General features: G+C 45.6%; 2 protein-coding genes and 1 long non-coding RNA gene across 3 annotated transcripts in view; 2 read left to right on the forward strand and 1 right to left on the reverse strand.

Moving 5' to 3' along the window:
- The window catches only part of BRF2 (BRF2 general transcription factor IIIB subunit), a 296,389-nt gene that overhangs the window by 37,278 nt on the left and 243,906 nt on the right, over positions 1 to 15,205 (forward strand). The window lies entirely within an intron of this gene.
- On the forward strand, positions 872 to 3,137 carry LOC310750792. The gene is made up of 2 exons (XR_014542279.1): positions 872 to 977; positions 2,471 to 3,137. It is a non-coding gene; the product is annotated as an uncharacterized lncRNA (long non-coding RNA).
- Positions 5,659 to 9,104, reverse strand: PPIA (peptidylprolyl isomerase A). The gene is made up of 5 exons (XM_083589191.1): positions 8,866 to 9,104; positions 6,861 to 6,891; positions 6,660 to 6,748; positions 6,256 to 6,428; positions 5,659 to 5,972 (listed from the first exon to the last, which is right to left on the reverse strand). Exons 1-5 carry the CDS (start codon positions 8,932 to 8,934, stop codon positions 5,837 to 5,839), a joined length of 498 nt encoding a protein of 165 aa, XP_083445317.1. The 5' UTR covers positions 8,935 to 9,104; the 3' UTR covers positions 5,659 to 5,836.

Genomic DNA, 15,205 nt, shown 5'->3' on the forward strand with positions numbered 1-15,205 from the left:
AGCGTCTGTAACCTGAGGTACCACTGTAATGGGGACGAGGAACCTATGTACCCCTCTAGATCTGGTTGGACTCCATTTCCCGTCAGCTATGGTCAGCAACACCATTTGCCTTCCACAAAGCTTGAGCAGGTGGCGGCATAGCTGTCAACCGTCCCTTATTTGGTGGGAAACTCCCTTATCCCAGTGCCGTGTCCCGCTGCTGTTCCTTATCGATGATGTCCCTTAAATTTCCCAGGTTTCATGCTCGCCCGGCTCGGGAGGGAAGCAGCGGCTCAGGGTCCTCCGCCACGCACAAGAGCGCGCACTGGCACCGCCGTCCTGGTGCAAGGAGTTCCACTGGCCCTTCCCCGCCCGAGGGGGGGGGAGGGAGAGAGACTCTCTCCCACGCCGCCCGCGAGCCCGGAGGCGGCAGTGGTGGTGGCAGCTGAGGATGCGGCCTGAGGATGAAGAGGAGGGGATGGGGAGGGACGCAGAAGGGCGGCGCTTCAGCGGCCGCCACAGTGCCGCAACCGCCTCATGCCGGATTGACAGCATCTGTCAATCCTACCAATGTATGTACAATAGCAAAATCCCTTATTTTGGCTGCTGATCCCTTATTTTCGAGGCTGCTGGTCCCTTATTTTCAAATCTGTAAGTTGACAGCTATGGGTGGCGGGGAGTTTTCCCGACAGTTCCGAAGAAATCTTGAGAAAATCACCCGCAGAGATTCCCGTTTCACCTCCCGAACTCCAGAAATTCCAGGGGCTCGTCTTGCAGTAGCCAAGATCGGCCACGGAGGGGCGCTGTTTTGCAGCACAAATTCGAACCTGGGAGTTGCCGCCCAGAAAGGGAAACCACCCGAGATGCGGGGGAGGGGGGGCGGAATCTCAATCTCTCTCTCCCCGGACTGGAAAGCAGGGAGGCGGGAGCGGTAGATTTCCACTAGCGCGGACCGGGCTGGGCAACTCTTTCTCGACCCCGCCCGCCCACGGAGCCGGGTGAGTCATCTGCACCGTCTCTCTGCCTCTCTCGCTGGGGGGCTTTTCCCGGCTGCTGCAAGAAGGAGCGTGTCGGGTTGCTGCAAAGCGGCTTGCTTTTCTCCTTGTGCTGCAGAATCCCTTCCCTCTTGCTGCCTTTCCCGTCCAGTTTTGCAGCCAGGAGGAGGAGAGCACACACCGCGATCTCCTCTGCTGGAAATGCACGCGCACCGTGTGAATCCATGCAGGCGCTGCCGTGTTGGGTTTGTTTATTTGCTTTTAATAAAATTAAAATAGGATAGGCTGCGGACCGCCCATGTAGGCATCGTCGTGTTGCATTGCAGCAATTTTCACGGCAGGCACAAGATTGGCAGTTGCTACTCCGAGGTGCAGCTTCGGAGAGCCAGAACACCTCGTGCAACGAGACGTTATAAAGTCCTAGTCCTCATTGAGGTGGCAGAGCCGGGTTTGAGTTTCCGTCCATATCGGAAACGGGGGCTTAGAGGACGGAAGGTTCCTCTATGCCAAATACATTTTCCTGCACGCAGGAGACTGGCATCCTAGAAGAAAGGGCCCCGATCCAGCGTTATCTCTGCAATATTAAGCTCTGCAAGCCTTTTTCGTTTTGCATGGAGAGGCAGGTCATTATGGAAAGCCTCCAACGGCAGCCCAGTGTTACGCTTCGACCCCGGCGTCTTTAAGGGTTCGGGTATCAGGCACCACCCACGAAATCCCCAGTGTTTTGCTTTAAAAAATAAAAACCCGCCTGCTTTCTTTTGGAGAAAAAAAAAAAAGCTGCCTTTCTGCTTCAAGGGACTTAAAAGCAGATCTCGCTTAGGTTGTGGAACGCCCTCCCATCAGATGTCAAGGAAATAAACAACTATCTGACTTTTAGAAGACATCTGAAAGCAGCCCTGTTTAGGGAAGTTTTTAATGACTGTTTCAAGGTATTTTTAATATTTTGTTGGAAGCTGCCCAGAGTGGCTGTGGAAACCCAGCCAGATGGGCGAGGTATAAATAAATAAAATAATAGATTTTTAAAGAAATGGACACTATGTTCTCCTTTTCTGAACGCGTGTGCATTCTTCTGCTCTTGGGGTCTGTGACCCTTCCGCACCCATCAGCCCCTGCCAGTGGTTAGAAGTGGTGGAATTTACAGCCCTGACATCTGTCTGTGCCCTGGTTCCCAGTCCCTGAATGACTGAGCCAGTATTCTTGGCAAGGTGCTCAGACACCAAATACTGCAGCTGTCTGAGAATTACAGACATAGCAAAATAGAGGAGGGCATTCCTCAAGTTTGATCGTTGCACCAGGGTATGAAGTCCAGAGATAGCTTCCTGCTAGCAAAGCATTTGGCCCAGGCATACAGCTACTTTCTTGGATACCTTCCAAATGGTGTTCTGTAAAGTAACCAGAAGGTATTTCCTGCACTATGACTAGGAAAGAGCAAAAGCAGCGCCACTACATGGCGTGAAGCTTTACCTTTTGCTGATATAAACCGTAATTGTTTACAGGGAAAGGTAAGACTCCTGGCACTCTGCGAAGGAAGTCTTTAAAGCAGGGGCACCCATCCGGATGGGACTTTGGGGAAGCCCCCAAACCCTCGGATTGGAGTGTGACTGTTATGCCACAAAGCCATGTGGTGTTATCACTGGTGCATAATAGGCATGGAATTAAAAATGAGAAGTCGTGTGATGCATATGTGCCTTCAACCATTTATTTCATTGCTTGTTTTCATTAGATTACCGCAAATGGGATCCAGTTATTTTCTTCCTCTGTTCTGTGCCTGTGTCCTTAACACTGTTGGAGGATGTGATTCTAGAACATGCTTCTGGCCGTGAATAGTAAAGACAAAAGCAAAGGGCAGAATGGGGTGAAGTCTTACCGGCTGAGTTTGCAGCATTTGCAGTCTCAAGGGGGAATGCAGAAACAGGGTGGCCTCCAAATCAGAAATGCAAAATGTTTTCTATGCAGCTTAATAATTTCCGTTGTTTTTTAAAAAACCTGCTTTGGGAATCTGGTAACTCTTGCTAGAAATCCTTGGCAAAATTTCTATCCTGCAGCAAACTGTGTGGCTATAAGAGCCTTAAAGATGGTTTTCAGTAGCTACATGATGATAGGTGCTTAAATTTCTCGTTCACCAAGATGCTAGAACCTGAAATAAAATCCTAATTTCTCCTCCTGGAGTAGTGCTCTTTCTCTGCATAGCATCCCGAGCTACATCTGCAAACCTGGAAGGGAGGGGGAGGATGAAGGAATATCAGCAAATGATGATGTAACCCACAGCAGCCGCTTCCTTTTCCTATGTCCTCCCTTTCCTTTTTCAGCAGGCAGCATAGGAATCTCCATGTTGTATATAATGGCTGTGAAACCTTCCAATGGCCTCAGATAGTGAAATTGGTTGGGGGGGGCACAGAACTGCAGACATGCATGTTCAGATTCAGGTTCCCACTCATGCCCCTTTTTTCATTTGCAAAAGCGGTTAATTCTACTGCAATTTTGGTTTCGTGGTAAACAGATCCCTTTCCTAGAAGTCCTATGCACACAACCCTGCTGAAAGATTAGTTCTGAGCTAGGCATCACTAGACACAAATCTTGTAAATTATATGCAGTTAATGCTTCTTTTTAATTAAGAACACTGCAGAAGACCAACAAAACCAGACAGATCAACAGGCAGATTAAACAAACAAGCTCATACCAATCAGATGGTAGAAAATTTATGCTCCTATCTATTTAATCCAATTATGATATTAACATACTGGGGGCACTGAGAGTTGTAATATCCCATCTGAGTAAATCAGATTATAAATTGGATGTTACACTAGCAAGGGGAGCGTCTCTTTTTTCCTCTAATGAATGTGAAAATAGCATCAAGTGACTGAATCCCAGATTCATACAGTAAGTTTGGGACTTCATTCCTTCAACATTGTTCTAAATATTGCAGACACAAGTTGGATAATATGAATTCCAACCTTTAAATTTAAGAATTGCCCCAAGCAGGCTTATTCCATGTAAACCTTTTATTTTCCATTGGGCTCTGGCAGGGTCTTAAGAGTCCCTCCTTCTCAAAGCCTAGTTAGCATTTTTCCAGCCCTGCTGGAGGGGACCTTGGGATAAAATGAGGGAGCCATGTATGTCACCTTAACCTCATTGGAGGAAATGATGGGGTATGTTACTTATCTAAAATATTCCTAGCTTTCCTTGCCCTGAAGCAACCCGTTTCAAACACCTTGTCCTATATAGAACTAAAGCTTTTAGTTCAGTAATGTTGAGCTAGCTAGTTATCAACAAGCCCTTGGTAGATTAGATGTTTGTTTAAACATGCTGTTCTCTTGAGCATTTTAGCATACACGTCCTGCCCAATGTTTAGTCATGTTTGCAGTCATTAGAAGTTCCCAGTAGTGATAGTTACTCACCCAAATATTTTTTAACAAGGTATTGACAAAGATTGTAATCTCAGCAGTAGGCAAGTAAGACACCAGTAACCCAGTCCTGTGATTTATGTTGGCAGCTGCTATGAAACCTATGTAGATGCTATTCATATGCACTCAGAATACTGCCACAAAGCTGTTCAGGTTCCAAAGTCTATTCTGCCCATTAGCCTGCAGCCTCTCAAATGAACTATTCAATTTGCTATCTCCAACCAACATTGCATGCTTGGAATGTGATTTCCTAGTAGCAATAGGCATTGTTTAACCCTAAATTGTTAAGGAGCCCAGTTGACACAGAATACGCATTGTATTGCTTGCTCTATCCTAGACTCCTTTCATCATCATCCTGAACACAAGTCCTGAGCAGGATCAAGTCACCCACAAAATGAGTGAGCCCCACCAAACAGCATGCTTCTTAAGTGAATGGTACTGTCATTTTCCATAAAGGGTTTTAGTGGCATCAAGACTAATGCCAATGAAACAGCTGAACATAAAAGACAGTATTACATGCAACATTAGTTTTAGTTGATCCTGTAAGTGCATCCGCAGATTGCTGTCCCTTGTGAAGCCAACAATGTAACTTCTCTTGCAAATATAGCAATCATCCAGCAATACTTTTGTGATTTACTTGCTAAGGGACACGGCCAGTGTTTAGTTCATAACATCAAATCAGTTAGTACCACTGTGAGCAGAGACCAGTTTAGAAGATGAAAATTACAGCTTGCTGATCCAAAAAATTGTAAGAAATTGTGTAAGTGGATACTTGCTCAAGTAAATGCGTATTAGTTGGGACATTTGGATGTATTTCCCCCCTTTAAGCAGTATAACAAGAGATTTATAGAGCAAATGCCTCAACATTTTCAGCTTAATGCCTTTCAAACAAGGCCTTAGAATTACCAGCTTTTATTCTTGGGCTAGAACTAGGCAGCACTATTTGGATCTTACGGCTTCCCTCTCATAGGATCACACACTTTAGTAGGATCACACACTTCAGTATATCTCAAACTATGTTCAAACAGTAACTTAGTTAACTCAGAGGCCCCAACTTCCATCAGCCTCAGTCAGCAGAGTATATAGTCTGCTATGGTGATCACTATGGGGAAGAACAAGTTCTCCATCCCCAAAGATTAGAATAAAGGTTACAGACAGGCTTAATATTGCCCAACACCTAAGCCACCCCAAGGTTTGACAATGTTTTTAGGATTAGGACCTATCTGATCAGATTATAACATGCAAGGCTTTGCCTTGGGGGAGAAAACAACAAACTAGCATGTGGTTTAACTTGTTTTATTTCACTTTGCAAACAAAGTTGTCTTCAGTCCAGCTGGACTTGTGAGGGAGCAGAAATTGAAACCCAATAGAAAAGCAGCAGTAAGTCAGGAGCACAAGGATTACAGGGGACTAACCCCAGCTACAGAAGGAATGGTTGATTGTTAAGACAAAGGAATTTTATGACAGCTGCCCACAGTCAGAGATGGTGATCTTCTTGCTTGTCTTGCCGTTCCTTGACCCAAAGCGCTCCATTGCTTCCACAATATTCATTCCATCTTTGACTTTGCCAAAGACCACATGTTTCCCATCCAACCTAAGGAAATAAATTGGTTAGAACAATTTAGAATGCTTTTGTGATTTTTGTTATTTCGTAAAGCTGTTCCAAATACATTTAAGGCTACCATCCTGTCAGCATTCAGAAGATTTTAGGTGACAGGCAGCAGGCAATAACTATGCTAGCCAAGAAATTATGCTTGGCTATTATGTTTGGTGTAACTTTAGACAAAACACAACCTTCTACTTCAGGCTCAGGGTATTCTATTCCATTTGAACTAATGCCTAAGTTCACTGTTGAGAGTCTCAAACAAAGTACTCACCAGTCAGTTTTGGCAGTGCAGATGAAGAACTGAGACCCATTTGTATTGGGACCAGCATTTGCCATAGACAAGATGCCAGCACCTGTGTGCTTGAGGACGAAGTTCTCATCAGCAAACTTCTCACCGTAAATTGATTTACCACCTGTTCCATTATGACGAGTAAAGTCACCACCCTATAGAAAAACAATATACACATGTAGCTGAAACCTCACACTGGGTGATATATATATATATGGATTCAGGACAGAAGAGCAATTATGCAAGCAGAAAAGGTCAAAGTCTAGGGACCAGACTATCATAAATCGTAAAACATGACAAGGCAGGACCGCAATGCTTTTTATATGAATGAATCTCATCAACTGCAATTCAAATACTGTAAGACTAAAATCATAACTGCTACATACCTGGCACATGAACCCAGGAATGATTCTGTGGAAGCAGGACCCCTTGTAACCAAAACCTTTCTCCCCAGTGCTCAAGGCACGGAAATTCTCTGAAATCAGAGGCAGACATGTGTAAGAACAGCCTTCCACATTTGCTTAGATCCTTGAAAAATTACTTCCAACAAACATGCCTGGAGATGAAGGCACTTCAAATGTACAAACCTGCTGTCTTTGGAACAGTGTCTGCAAATAGCTGTGGGACAAAAACAGAAGTCAATTAATGAGATTCAGTTTGAATAGTCACATTTTTACTTAACTCCCTTAATTTTCCCAGTCTCATTGATCCTTCTTGCTGTATTGCTTTACCAAGAGAAGCACCGCCTTTTAAAATATTTAACCTGGGTGGTTATGGCGTATAACAATCATTCAAGCTATCCTGTTAACCATTTGTAATTATCAGTGTCATTAATTCTAGCAACATGCACCAAAATATATGTATTGCAAGGGATGCTATAAACTGAAAACATCCTATTCTGCAAATCAAAACTGACTGTTGACTCGTTTATCGAACTGAACTGTGCAGGAATGATACAAAGCAGAAGCTAATTGATAGGATCAAGGCACATTAGACTGATACAGCATGCTTATGCCTTAGATTGAAGAGCACTCTAGAGGGAGCTCTGACAAACCAGAATCCTTCCAGTCTTCTAATAAAAATGGTCGACTTAACTACCATCTACTGCTAAATATTGAGGCCAGCTGCAATCAGGCAAAAACGATTTACTGTCTACTCACCATATTTATAACCACCGGTTAAAAGTGTAATCCTAACAAATCTACTTTACATACAACTGCATTTTGTTTTGGCACAACTTTAGCTCGTGTACAAAAGACATCCAACAAGGCAGAATTTTCATAATTTGGAAAAGGCACGAAGTGTTCCACCCACTTCCCAAATCCAATCGGCATACTGTCCATTTATTCTTTGCTGCAGTGACAGGACTCACGCCAGGTACAAATTAGCTGGACAACTCTAGCGTGCACCGTGCTCAATCTGGCTCTAGCACCATTCGCATACGGGGTAAAACTTGCAACAGCCACCTCTGTGGTGCAATCATTTGTCGCACTTTGAAACCCCGCACTGAAATTTAACCCGCTTATTTCCCCCCCCCCCGCACAAAGCAGACACAATCCATCAAAACGTTAAAAGGAGTAGAGATAACCTTTCATAGCCATCCCTAACCTCTGCCGTGGGCTTGGGATGAGTGAAGATTTTCTTACTAAAATCGCGGGTCAAGGAAAACAAAGCTACACTCGCAGCTTTTCGGTGCACGAATCTCCTTGCTCCACGCAAGGCATTACCGTGAAGAAAAGGAGCAGGAAACCCAGCTAAGGAAATATGCACGGGAGACCGCAGCCCGCCATTTGGTGCTTTTGATATCAAGGAAAACCTGATCGGGAGAGGGGGGAACAGAAAGCCCGAGAATCCAGGCCTTGCCTATACCTCCCTTCGTGCGATCTAAAAAGGGGCTCGTCCGCACAGCACTTGCATTATAATTTTTTGGGGGGTCCGTTAGAGACGCCCGTAAGGCAATCCTTAAGCCTCGTTTCACTAAAAAAAAAAAAGCCCTGAAAACTACCACGGAAAATAATCCAAAAATGGAGGCTAGCCCCCTCCACTGCCGCCCCCGGCCCTCCTCCCATCTCTGCAGCAAAGGCGTGGGGAGAATGGGCAGCGTCAGGGGCGAGGCGTGAAGAGCCTTGCCGGCGGCGGCAACGGCCAAAGGCCTTGCAGGCGGCGTTAGCAGCCCGTCCCTTCCCCACGAAGGGAAGAGCCAAGAAGGCGCGGCGGCCGCGGCGAGGGAAACAAAGGCGGCGGCAGCCAGCAACCGCTTCCCCCAGGGCAGGCTGCGCAGGCCACGTGGAGGCGACGCCCGTCCGCGCGCGCCCACTTCCCTTCCTCTGTTGCCGTCCCTCCCCCCCCCCGCCAGGCCAGGCCGCCCGGGTGCGCGCGCAGCCCCTCTCGCGCCGCAGTGAGGCGATCGCGCCCCCTCCCCCCGCAACCGGCGCCCGTTGCTCCTAACAGCCCCCCCACCCTCCCCCGTGCACACACGCCAGTCCCAAAATGGCCCCGAACTCCCTCCCCGGCAGGAAATGGCGGCGGAGCCGAGTCCTCCTCAGGCGCGCCCCTCTCTCCGCGCTCTAGCCTTAACGGCTCTCTTCGTACCTCGAAGGTGACGCGCCCCAAGGGCTCGCCGTCGGCGCAGACGTCGAAAAACACGACCGGGTTGACCATGATGGCGGGAATGAGTCGAATAAAAGGAAGGGGGTAGCTTAAAAAAAAAAGGAAAAAAACCGGCGGCGGCGGTAACAGGCAGCACCAGCGTCGAGCTCTCTCCACACAGTAAGGAGCGCGGCACAGCAGAAAGAACGGCGGCCGCTCGCAGGGCTTATATAGCCGGCGGACCCCCGCCTCCGCCTTTCCTCACGCGACTTTCGGCCAATGGCAACGAGGAGAGTTTCCAGAGTGAAAGGGGCGTGGGGCCAGTCAGAGCTCTCGGTTCGGGGCGAGGGTGGGTGCTCGGGTGTTCCGCGCCTCTCAGTAAGGGCGTGGTCTCCGCGAGAGGCGGGAACCGAAGAAAGGTATGGGGGAGGGTTGTTTCTCCCCCACCTTTTTTCCTGAGCATGCGCGCTGTTGACTTGCACTGGGTAAGGCTAAGGTTGTCTGTTTGGAAGGAAGGAAGGGGTGGGGGATGGGGACGGGGCCTGCCGGTCCCCCCCCATCCCGCGCTTTTTAGTGCTGAGGAAGGAAACGGCTGTGGAAGCTATGCAGGCCGCACGCCCGTCTGCTCGGAAGCCAGCCTCTCGGGCTCCAAGGCGGCTTCGTCGCCAAGGAGCAGGGCTGGAATGGCAGCCGTGTGGCAGGGAGTCGAGGCACGAGGGCGGGGGCCGAATCCAGGACGCAGAAATCTTGGGTGACTTGATTTGTGATGGCTGCTTGAACTCTGATAAGGAGGAACCAGCGGGGAGGGAACCGGGAGGGCGGGGTATCTGGAAGCGAAAATGGCTGTGTAATCGCGCTAGCAGCAAACCAGTGATAGGTTTGGTTTATTTATTCATTTTTCAAGATCCAGGCTAACGTGTTTTTTTAACTCACTCGACCCACCCGCCTCAGAGTTCTGGTCGACATGGAAAGCTTGCACACTGTTTTGCAACATCTGGAGGGGCCCTAACGCAACTTTTTGACCAGCTCTGGATTTTGGAAGGCCTCCACCTTTTTATTATGACGCTTGAACTCGTATCTTTCCTCCAAGGTGCTTATGGGGACCATAAACGGTCCTATTATTAATATATTTATTAATTACCCTGCCTTCAACCCAAGGTCCCAGGGTGAGTTACAGCAATTAAAACAAAATGTTCAGAATAGTTTACAACTTAGAAGCCTCCAAATAACATGGGTCCTGAAAATATACCTCTCCTGTTCCTGTTTTTGAAAATGCAAATAAAAATTAAAAAAGAAAATATATCTTTCCGGTATCAAAAGAGTTGATAAAGAGGTAAAGGGTAAAGAGGTGTCTTCAGCATTTGCCAAAAGCTGTATAATAAAGATGCCCAGTGTGCTCCACCCATCCTTTTCATCTTCATCTTCCTTTTCATCTTCCCAACAAACCTGAGAGTTAAGTTAGGCTAGGACTACAAAGAGCGACTGGACCAAAACCAGCAAGTTAGGCTGTGTACACATTCCTGTTTACTCTCCATGTAATAGCCACAATCTATATTGTCTTGTTTCTTATGAAATGTTGCTCCCTGGAAACGGGGGGACAGGGTGAGAGAATGATGCATCTTTTTTTAAAAGCAGCAGTGCATACACAGCCTCTGTTTCATGTGGATTTGAACCTGTGTCTCCCCAGTCCTAGCCCAGTTTATGAAGGTATCAACTCCATATAACTCAACAGCCCCTCATTTCAATTATCTGGCCCTGGGATGTAATCTGGGATTAGGGTGGGTGCATTTCTGAGATCTTGGAGTCAACTGTTTCTCACCTGTATGTTCATTGCTTATTCATGACTCTTGTCCTGCACTTTATAGTGCTGCCTCAATACCCAAAATAGGCACAGCTTCTTCTGGTGGTATTTTTGGCGTGAAGTCATACATTTCTCACGCATTTTTGACTCTTATAGTCTCAGCTGTGCTTGCTTCTGAAGGAAGCCTGTTTTTGAGTTTACTTTGGAGAAAAAGCCACTTGGGAACAGTAGCCTGTTTCATAATCGGCAAGAAGACACTGTCACAAATTTCAGGGTCTTTTCACCTTTCAGTCACTAATGGTATTTCAGCATGTACTGTTGTAATTTGATCTTCAAAATCTGACATTGCAATTTCACTGAAGGTAAGTGCTTCCCCATGTGTGAAACACTACAACCAACATGTAGGTTAGTGTGAGAACATAATCTCCTTGATAGGTTTCTTGCATTTCAATGACAATAACTAGTCTCTGCAAGTGAACTATGTTAGCTGTGTACAGGCGTAAATTTTGCAGGATTTATTTTGTGCTTTGAGGTGCACCAGCTGAAGTACACAGTAGTCACTTTGGGTGGAATTAGATGCAAAATGGTATCTTGGGGTGCAGCCACTTAAGTATCACATCCAAGTGCATAACTACTTTCGTGTGCAATATAGATCAGGGGCTTTAGCAGCCTAATTTAAAGTAGCCTTATATATAATCCCACAAAGATGACCAGCATGGAAATATATTTACTGGCCTGTTGTGGCCTGACAAGAAGGGGACAAAGGGATTGGCTCCTCCAACTGCATGCAGTTGGTTTTTGTTGTTGTTGCTATTGTCAAATCTACAAGCAATAAAGTGGTAGAACAGAGCTTTCCAAACTCTGCGTCACAACATGTTTGTGTGTAGGTGTGTCGCACAAATGCTCCCTCCTGGCGCTGGAAAGGGTTCGTTTAACCTCCAGTTTGCTAGTAAAATTGAATTACTGTGTCACGAAATGATGCATGTCCAAAAAGCATGTCACCAACTTGAAAAGTTCTGTGGTAGAGCCTCATCTACTTTCTGTCTACCCTGTGTTAGGAAGAGTATCACTGTGGCTTGGGAACTAATGAGGGCTTTCTCCACACTTCGCTCCAAAAGTAGTCCGTTACAGTAGCAACAACCATGCTCCCTCCAAACCAAATAGCGACACCTCCCAGAGTAATTGTTAATACAGCCTGAAGAAAACTTACCACCCACTGAAAGCTTTAAAGTCGACAGAATTGAGACATAACTTGTAAACATTTTGGAGTGGCAGAAAAACACAACCTCCCATTCATCACTGATTATTAAGTACTAGCAGAGCATCATAGGTTCCTAGGCAAAATACATAACGCCTTTTCTTTTGTGTCTGTAGGAATCTGGACAAGCTAACTTGACTACGATTCCAGCAATAAAGTTCTCCTCAATCCCATCCCATATATCAGGAGTGGGGTACCTGTCGCCCTCCAAATGTTGCTGAACTGCCCCTCCCATCATCCCTGACCGTTACCCATGCTGGGTGGAGTTAATGGGAGTCATGGGCGTAGCCATGATTTTTGTGAGTGCAGACAGGCCTTGGGGGGGAAGAACCTCAATTTGCTATGTATTTTTATTGATTTAGGGGGGCAGCTGCCCCACCTTGGCTACACTCATGGCTGCAGTCCAGTAACATCTGGAGGGCTATGGGTTCCCTACACTTGCTGTATATACAACAAAGCAGTCATTTCGGCATCCTTCAAAAACTAAAAGGGCTTTCCCTCTTGGGACCTCCTGTGTATCATGGCTTCTTTGTCCCACTCAGATTGGAGCAATGAATCAATCGAAGCTCCCTCCAGCTAGTTGCATTCCCACACATGCCTTTGGGTGCATAGACCCTATACATTCAAGGTTCACACACTGCGGAATCCTGGGAACCATAATTCTGGGAGTTATAGCTCTGTACAGGGTGAACTAAACTTCCCAGGATTCTTTGGGGTGGGAGAAATGCACCTTAAATATATGGCATGCACACAGTCCCAATTAGTTACCCTACCAGGAAGAATTACATAGGGGTTACAGTCAGTTCTCTGCCTCCAGTGAGCTTCTGCTTCTTCAGCAGCAAGTTGTTGCTCATTTGTTCTTGCTTCATAGCTAGCCATAGGCACAGATCCTGTACTCTTGCCAGATCCTTTTGTCTCAGCAGCAGCCAGCTCCCAATATTGCCATATTCCATGCAATTTTTAGCAATGTTAAGGACACTGTATATAACATTTGTAACCCACCAACTCCTTTTTCAAAAACCACAGCAGTGTACAATAAATCATTAAAACATTATAAATGCAGAACAAATGAGCAACACTTACTGAAATTACTCCCACTAGCAAGACAGAAACATTTTCAGGTGACAAAATATCAGGGGCCTGTCAGATTTCAATAGGAAAAGTGTCCCAAATTACTGTTGGCACTATGCTAAAAGCCTTAATTCATGTCAAAGCTAAATAAATAACTGTGGGACAGTTGGGAGGGCTGCTTCAGGTGATCACAGTGGCTGGCCAGTTTGTAAGGGACAATATGATCTAGGTAGCCTGGTCTTTAGCCATTTAGGGCTTAATACACCAGCAATAATACCTTAAAACTAGCTCAGTAATGTACTGGCAGCAGTGCAGCGCTTTCAATGCAGATATAATATGGTGGCGTGGAGCTGTTCTGGCCAGAAACTGGGCTACAGAATTCTGTGCAAGCTACAGTTTCCAAACCAACCTCAAGGGTAGCCCCACACAGAACACATTGCAGTAGTTCAGCTTACATGTTCTATGCACTTAAATGGAAATGGAAAAACAGGCCCAGCAATCAGAACCTATGCTGTCATGGAGATGTCACCTAAAGACCCGTCACTGTCAAAGCTGATCACTGCAACATTATTTCTGATTTAATTGTTGTTGTCGTTTTAAAAAAACTGTAGGCACCTGTCTAGGAATGTACAAGGTGACAGATGCTAATTTTACTATATTTACTTTATCTTATCATTTTCTACAGCAAAAGTGTGCTTATTCCCAGGGAAATGTGTTTAGCAATCCGGAGGGGGACTCAAGACACATTTGTCACTGCAGTAGCCATACGGGTTCTTTGATTTAAGTGAGTTTTTAAACACTGAAACTGCACATGCTCAGAGAACATTTTCTTTTGGCAGGGTTGGCTGACTGTTGTGCATTATTTGCTCTAACTTATTAGGGATATAGAAGGAGTTGTCAACACGGACCAGTTATGGAGAAAGGGAGAGGAAAAATTACTTGTATGCTTCACAACCGAAGTACACATGGCCAGCTAAAGCCACTGCCCCCTGCAAGATAATTAAGGCTGTGTACACACCATACATACAAGGCGTATCTCTCCCAAAAGAATATGGGAACTGCAGTTCACCCCTCCCTGCACCCTTAAGCTACAGTTCCCAGGATTCTTTGAGAGTAAAGTGTGCTTTAAATGTGATACTTGTGCATTAAATGTATGGTATATATGCAGCACAAGCCCAGGTTGCCGACTGCAGTTTTTGTCCTGCTCTTCCCTGTGACTTTGTTGCTCTCTTAGTTGCTGGTCTAGCAGTTTGTGATCATCTTTGGGTTCCCTCCCTGCCTTGCTGATCAAGGCATTTTTCTAGCATGGGCAGCAATTATATATAGGTGACCTAGTGCTTTCCAGGGAAGGATGTCACAGCTGCTTTGGCTAAAGTGAGAGCAGGAACTCAAATCCCACTTCCGGAAGCTGAGTGGTAACTCAATATGGGGCTCTCCAGTAGTGCTGCAGGAGGTAGAATTGTTGCAGCTAGTTATACAGAATTTACAAAGTAGTAGCATTGGAGATTTAATAGTGACAGGCTTTTCAACAACTGCAATGCCTGTGGTTGCCTATTCTTGTTCCATTATTAATATTGAAGTGCCCAACCATAAAGAATAATTGACTAGATTGCTGTAGCCACATTAAAAGTCAAGAATTTCAAAACAGGTGGCTGATACCAATTCTATGAAGATGACAGACATGATTTCAGAGAATCAGACAATGCAATTTTGCTAAAAAGTGGTACTTTCAAATGGTTTTCTTCATAAGGAGTTCTAGAGGGTGGTCTTTACTCTGGAAAAGTAAGGGGTTAAATGTATCTTTCAAAAAGCTCTAGCAGTCATCTTAAAAGAGGAGCAGGAGATGTAACTGCCATGTGATTTATTGCATTAAATTGAATATCTTGTAGCATGCATTTACTTGCAGCTTTATAATGTAATTTTAAAATTTCATTGTAAACTGCCTTGAAATGCATTTTTTGGTAAAGGGCAGCTTGTAAAATTTTAACATAAATAGCTATACAGATTTCTGACTACGAGTCCAACATTTCCAGGTTATGTAGCTCAGATTAGCACAGTGAAAGCAAATCAGTACCACTCACATTCCCTTTTTGTGTAGCACCAGCATACCTTGCAGAGCTAATGTACTGAAGTAGGCTTCCAAAAATATCCCATCCTCCCAGTGATTTTATATAAAGAAGCTATATAACTGATATTAGCGGACATTATTCACC

The sequence above is a fragment of the Podarcis filfolensis genome (genome assembly GCF_964270895.1).
Source record: "Podarcis filfolensis genome assembly, chromosome: 15".
In the NCBI taxonomy this organism is placed as follows: Eukaryota; Metazoa; Chordata; class Lepidosauria; order Squamata; family Lacertidae; genus Podarcis; species Podarcis filfolensis.

Excerpts from the sequence above, each read along its gene's own strand:
- PPIA (XM_083589191.1), bottom strand. The coding sequence starts at position 8,934 with ATGGTCAACCCGGTCGTGTTTTTCGACGTCTGCGCCGACGGCGAGCCC. Across the intron at positions 6,892-8,865 it reads TGGGGCGCGTCACCTTCGAG|CTATTTGCAGACACTGTTCC; the intron begins GTACGAAGAGAG and ends TTTGTCCCACAG. Across the intron at positions 6,749-6,860 it reads CACTGTTCCAAAGACAGCAG|AGAATTTCCGTGCCTTGAGC; the intron begins GTTTGTACATTT and ends CTCTGATTTCAG.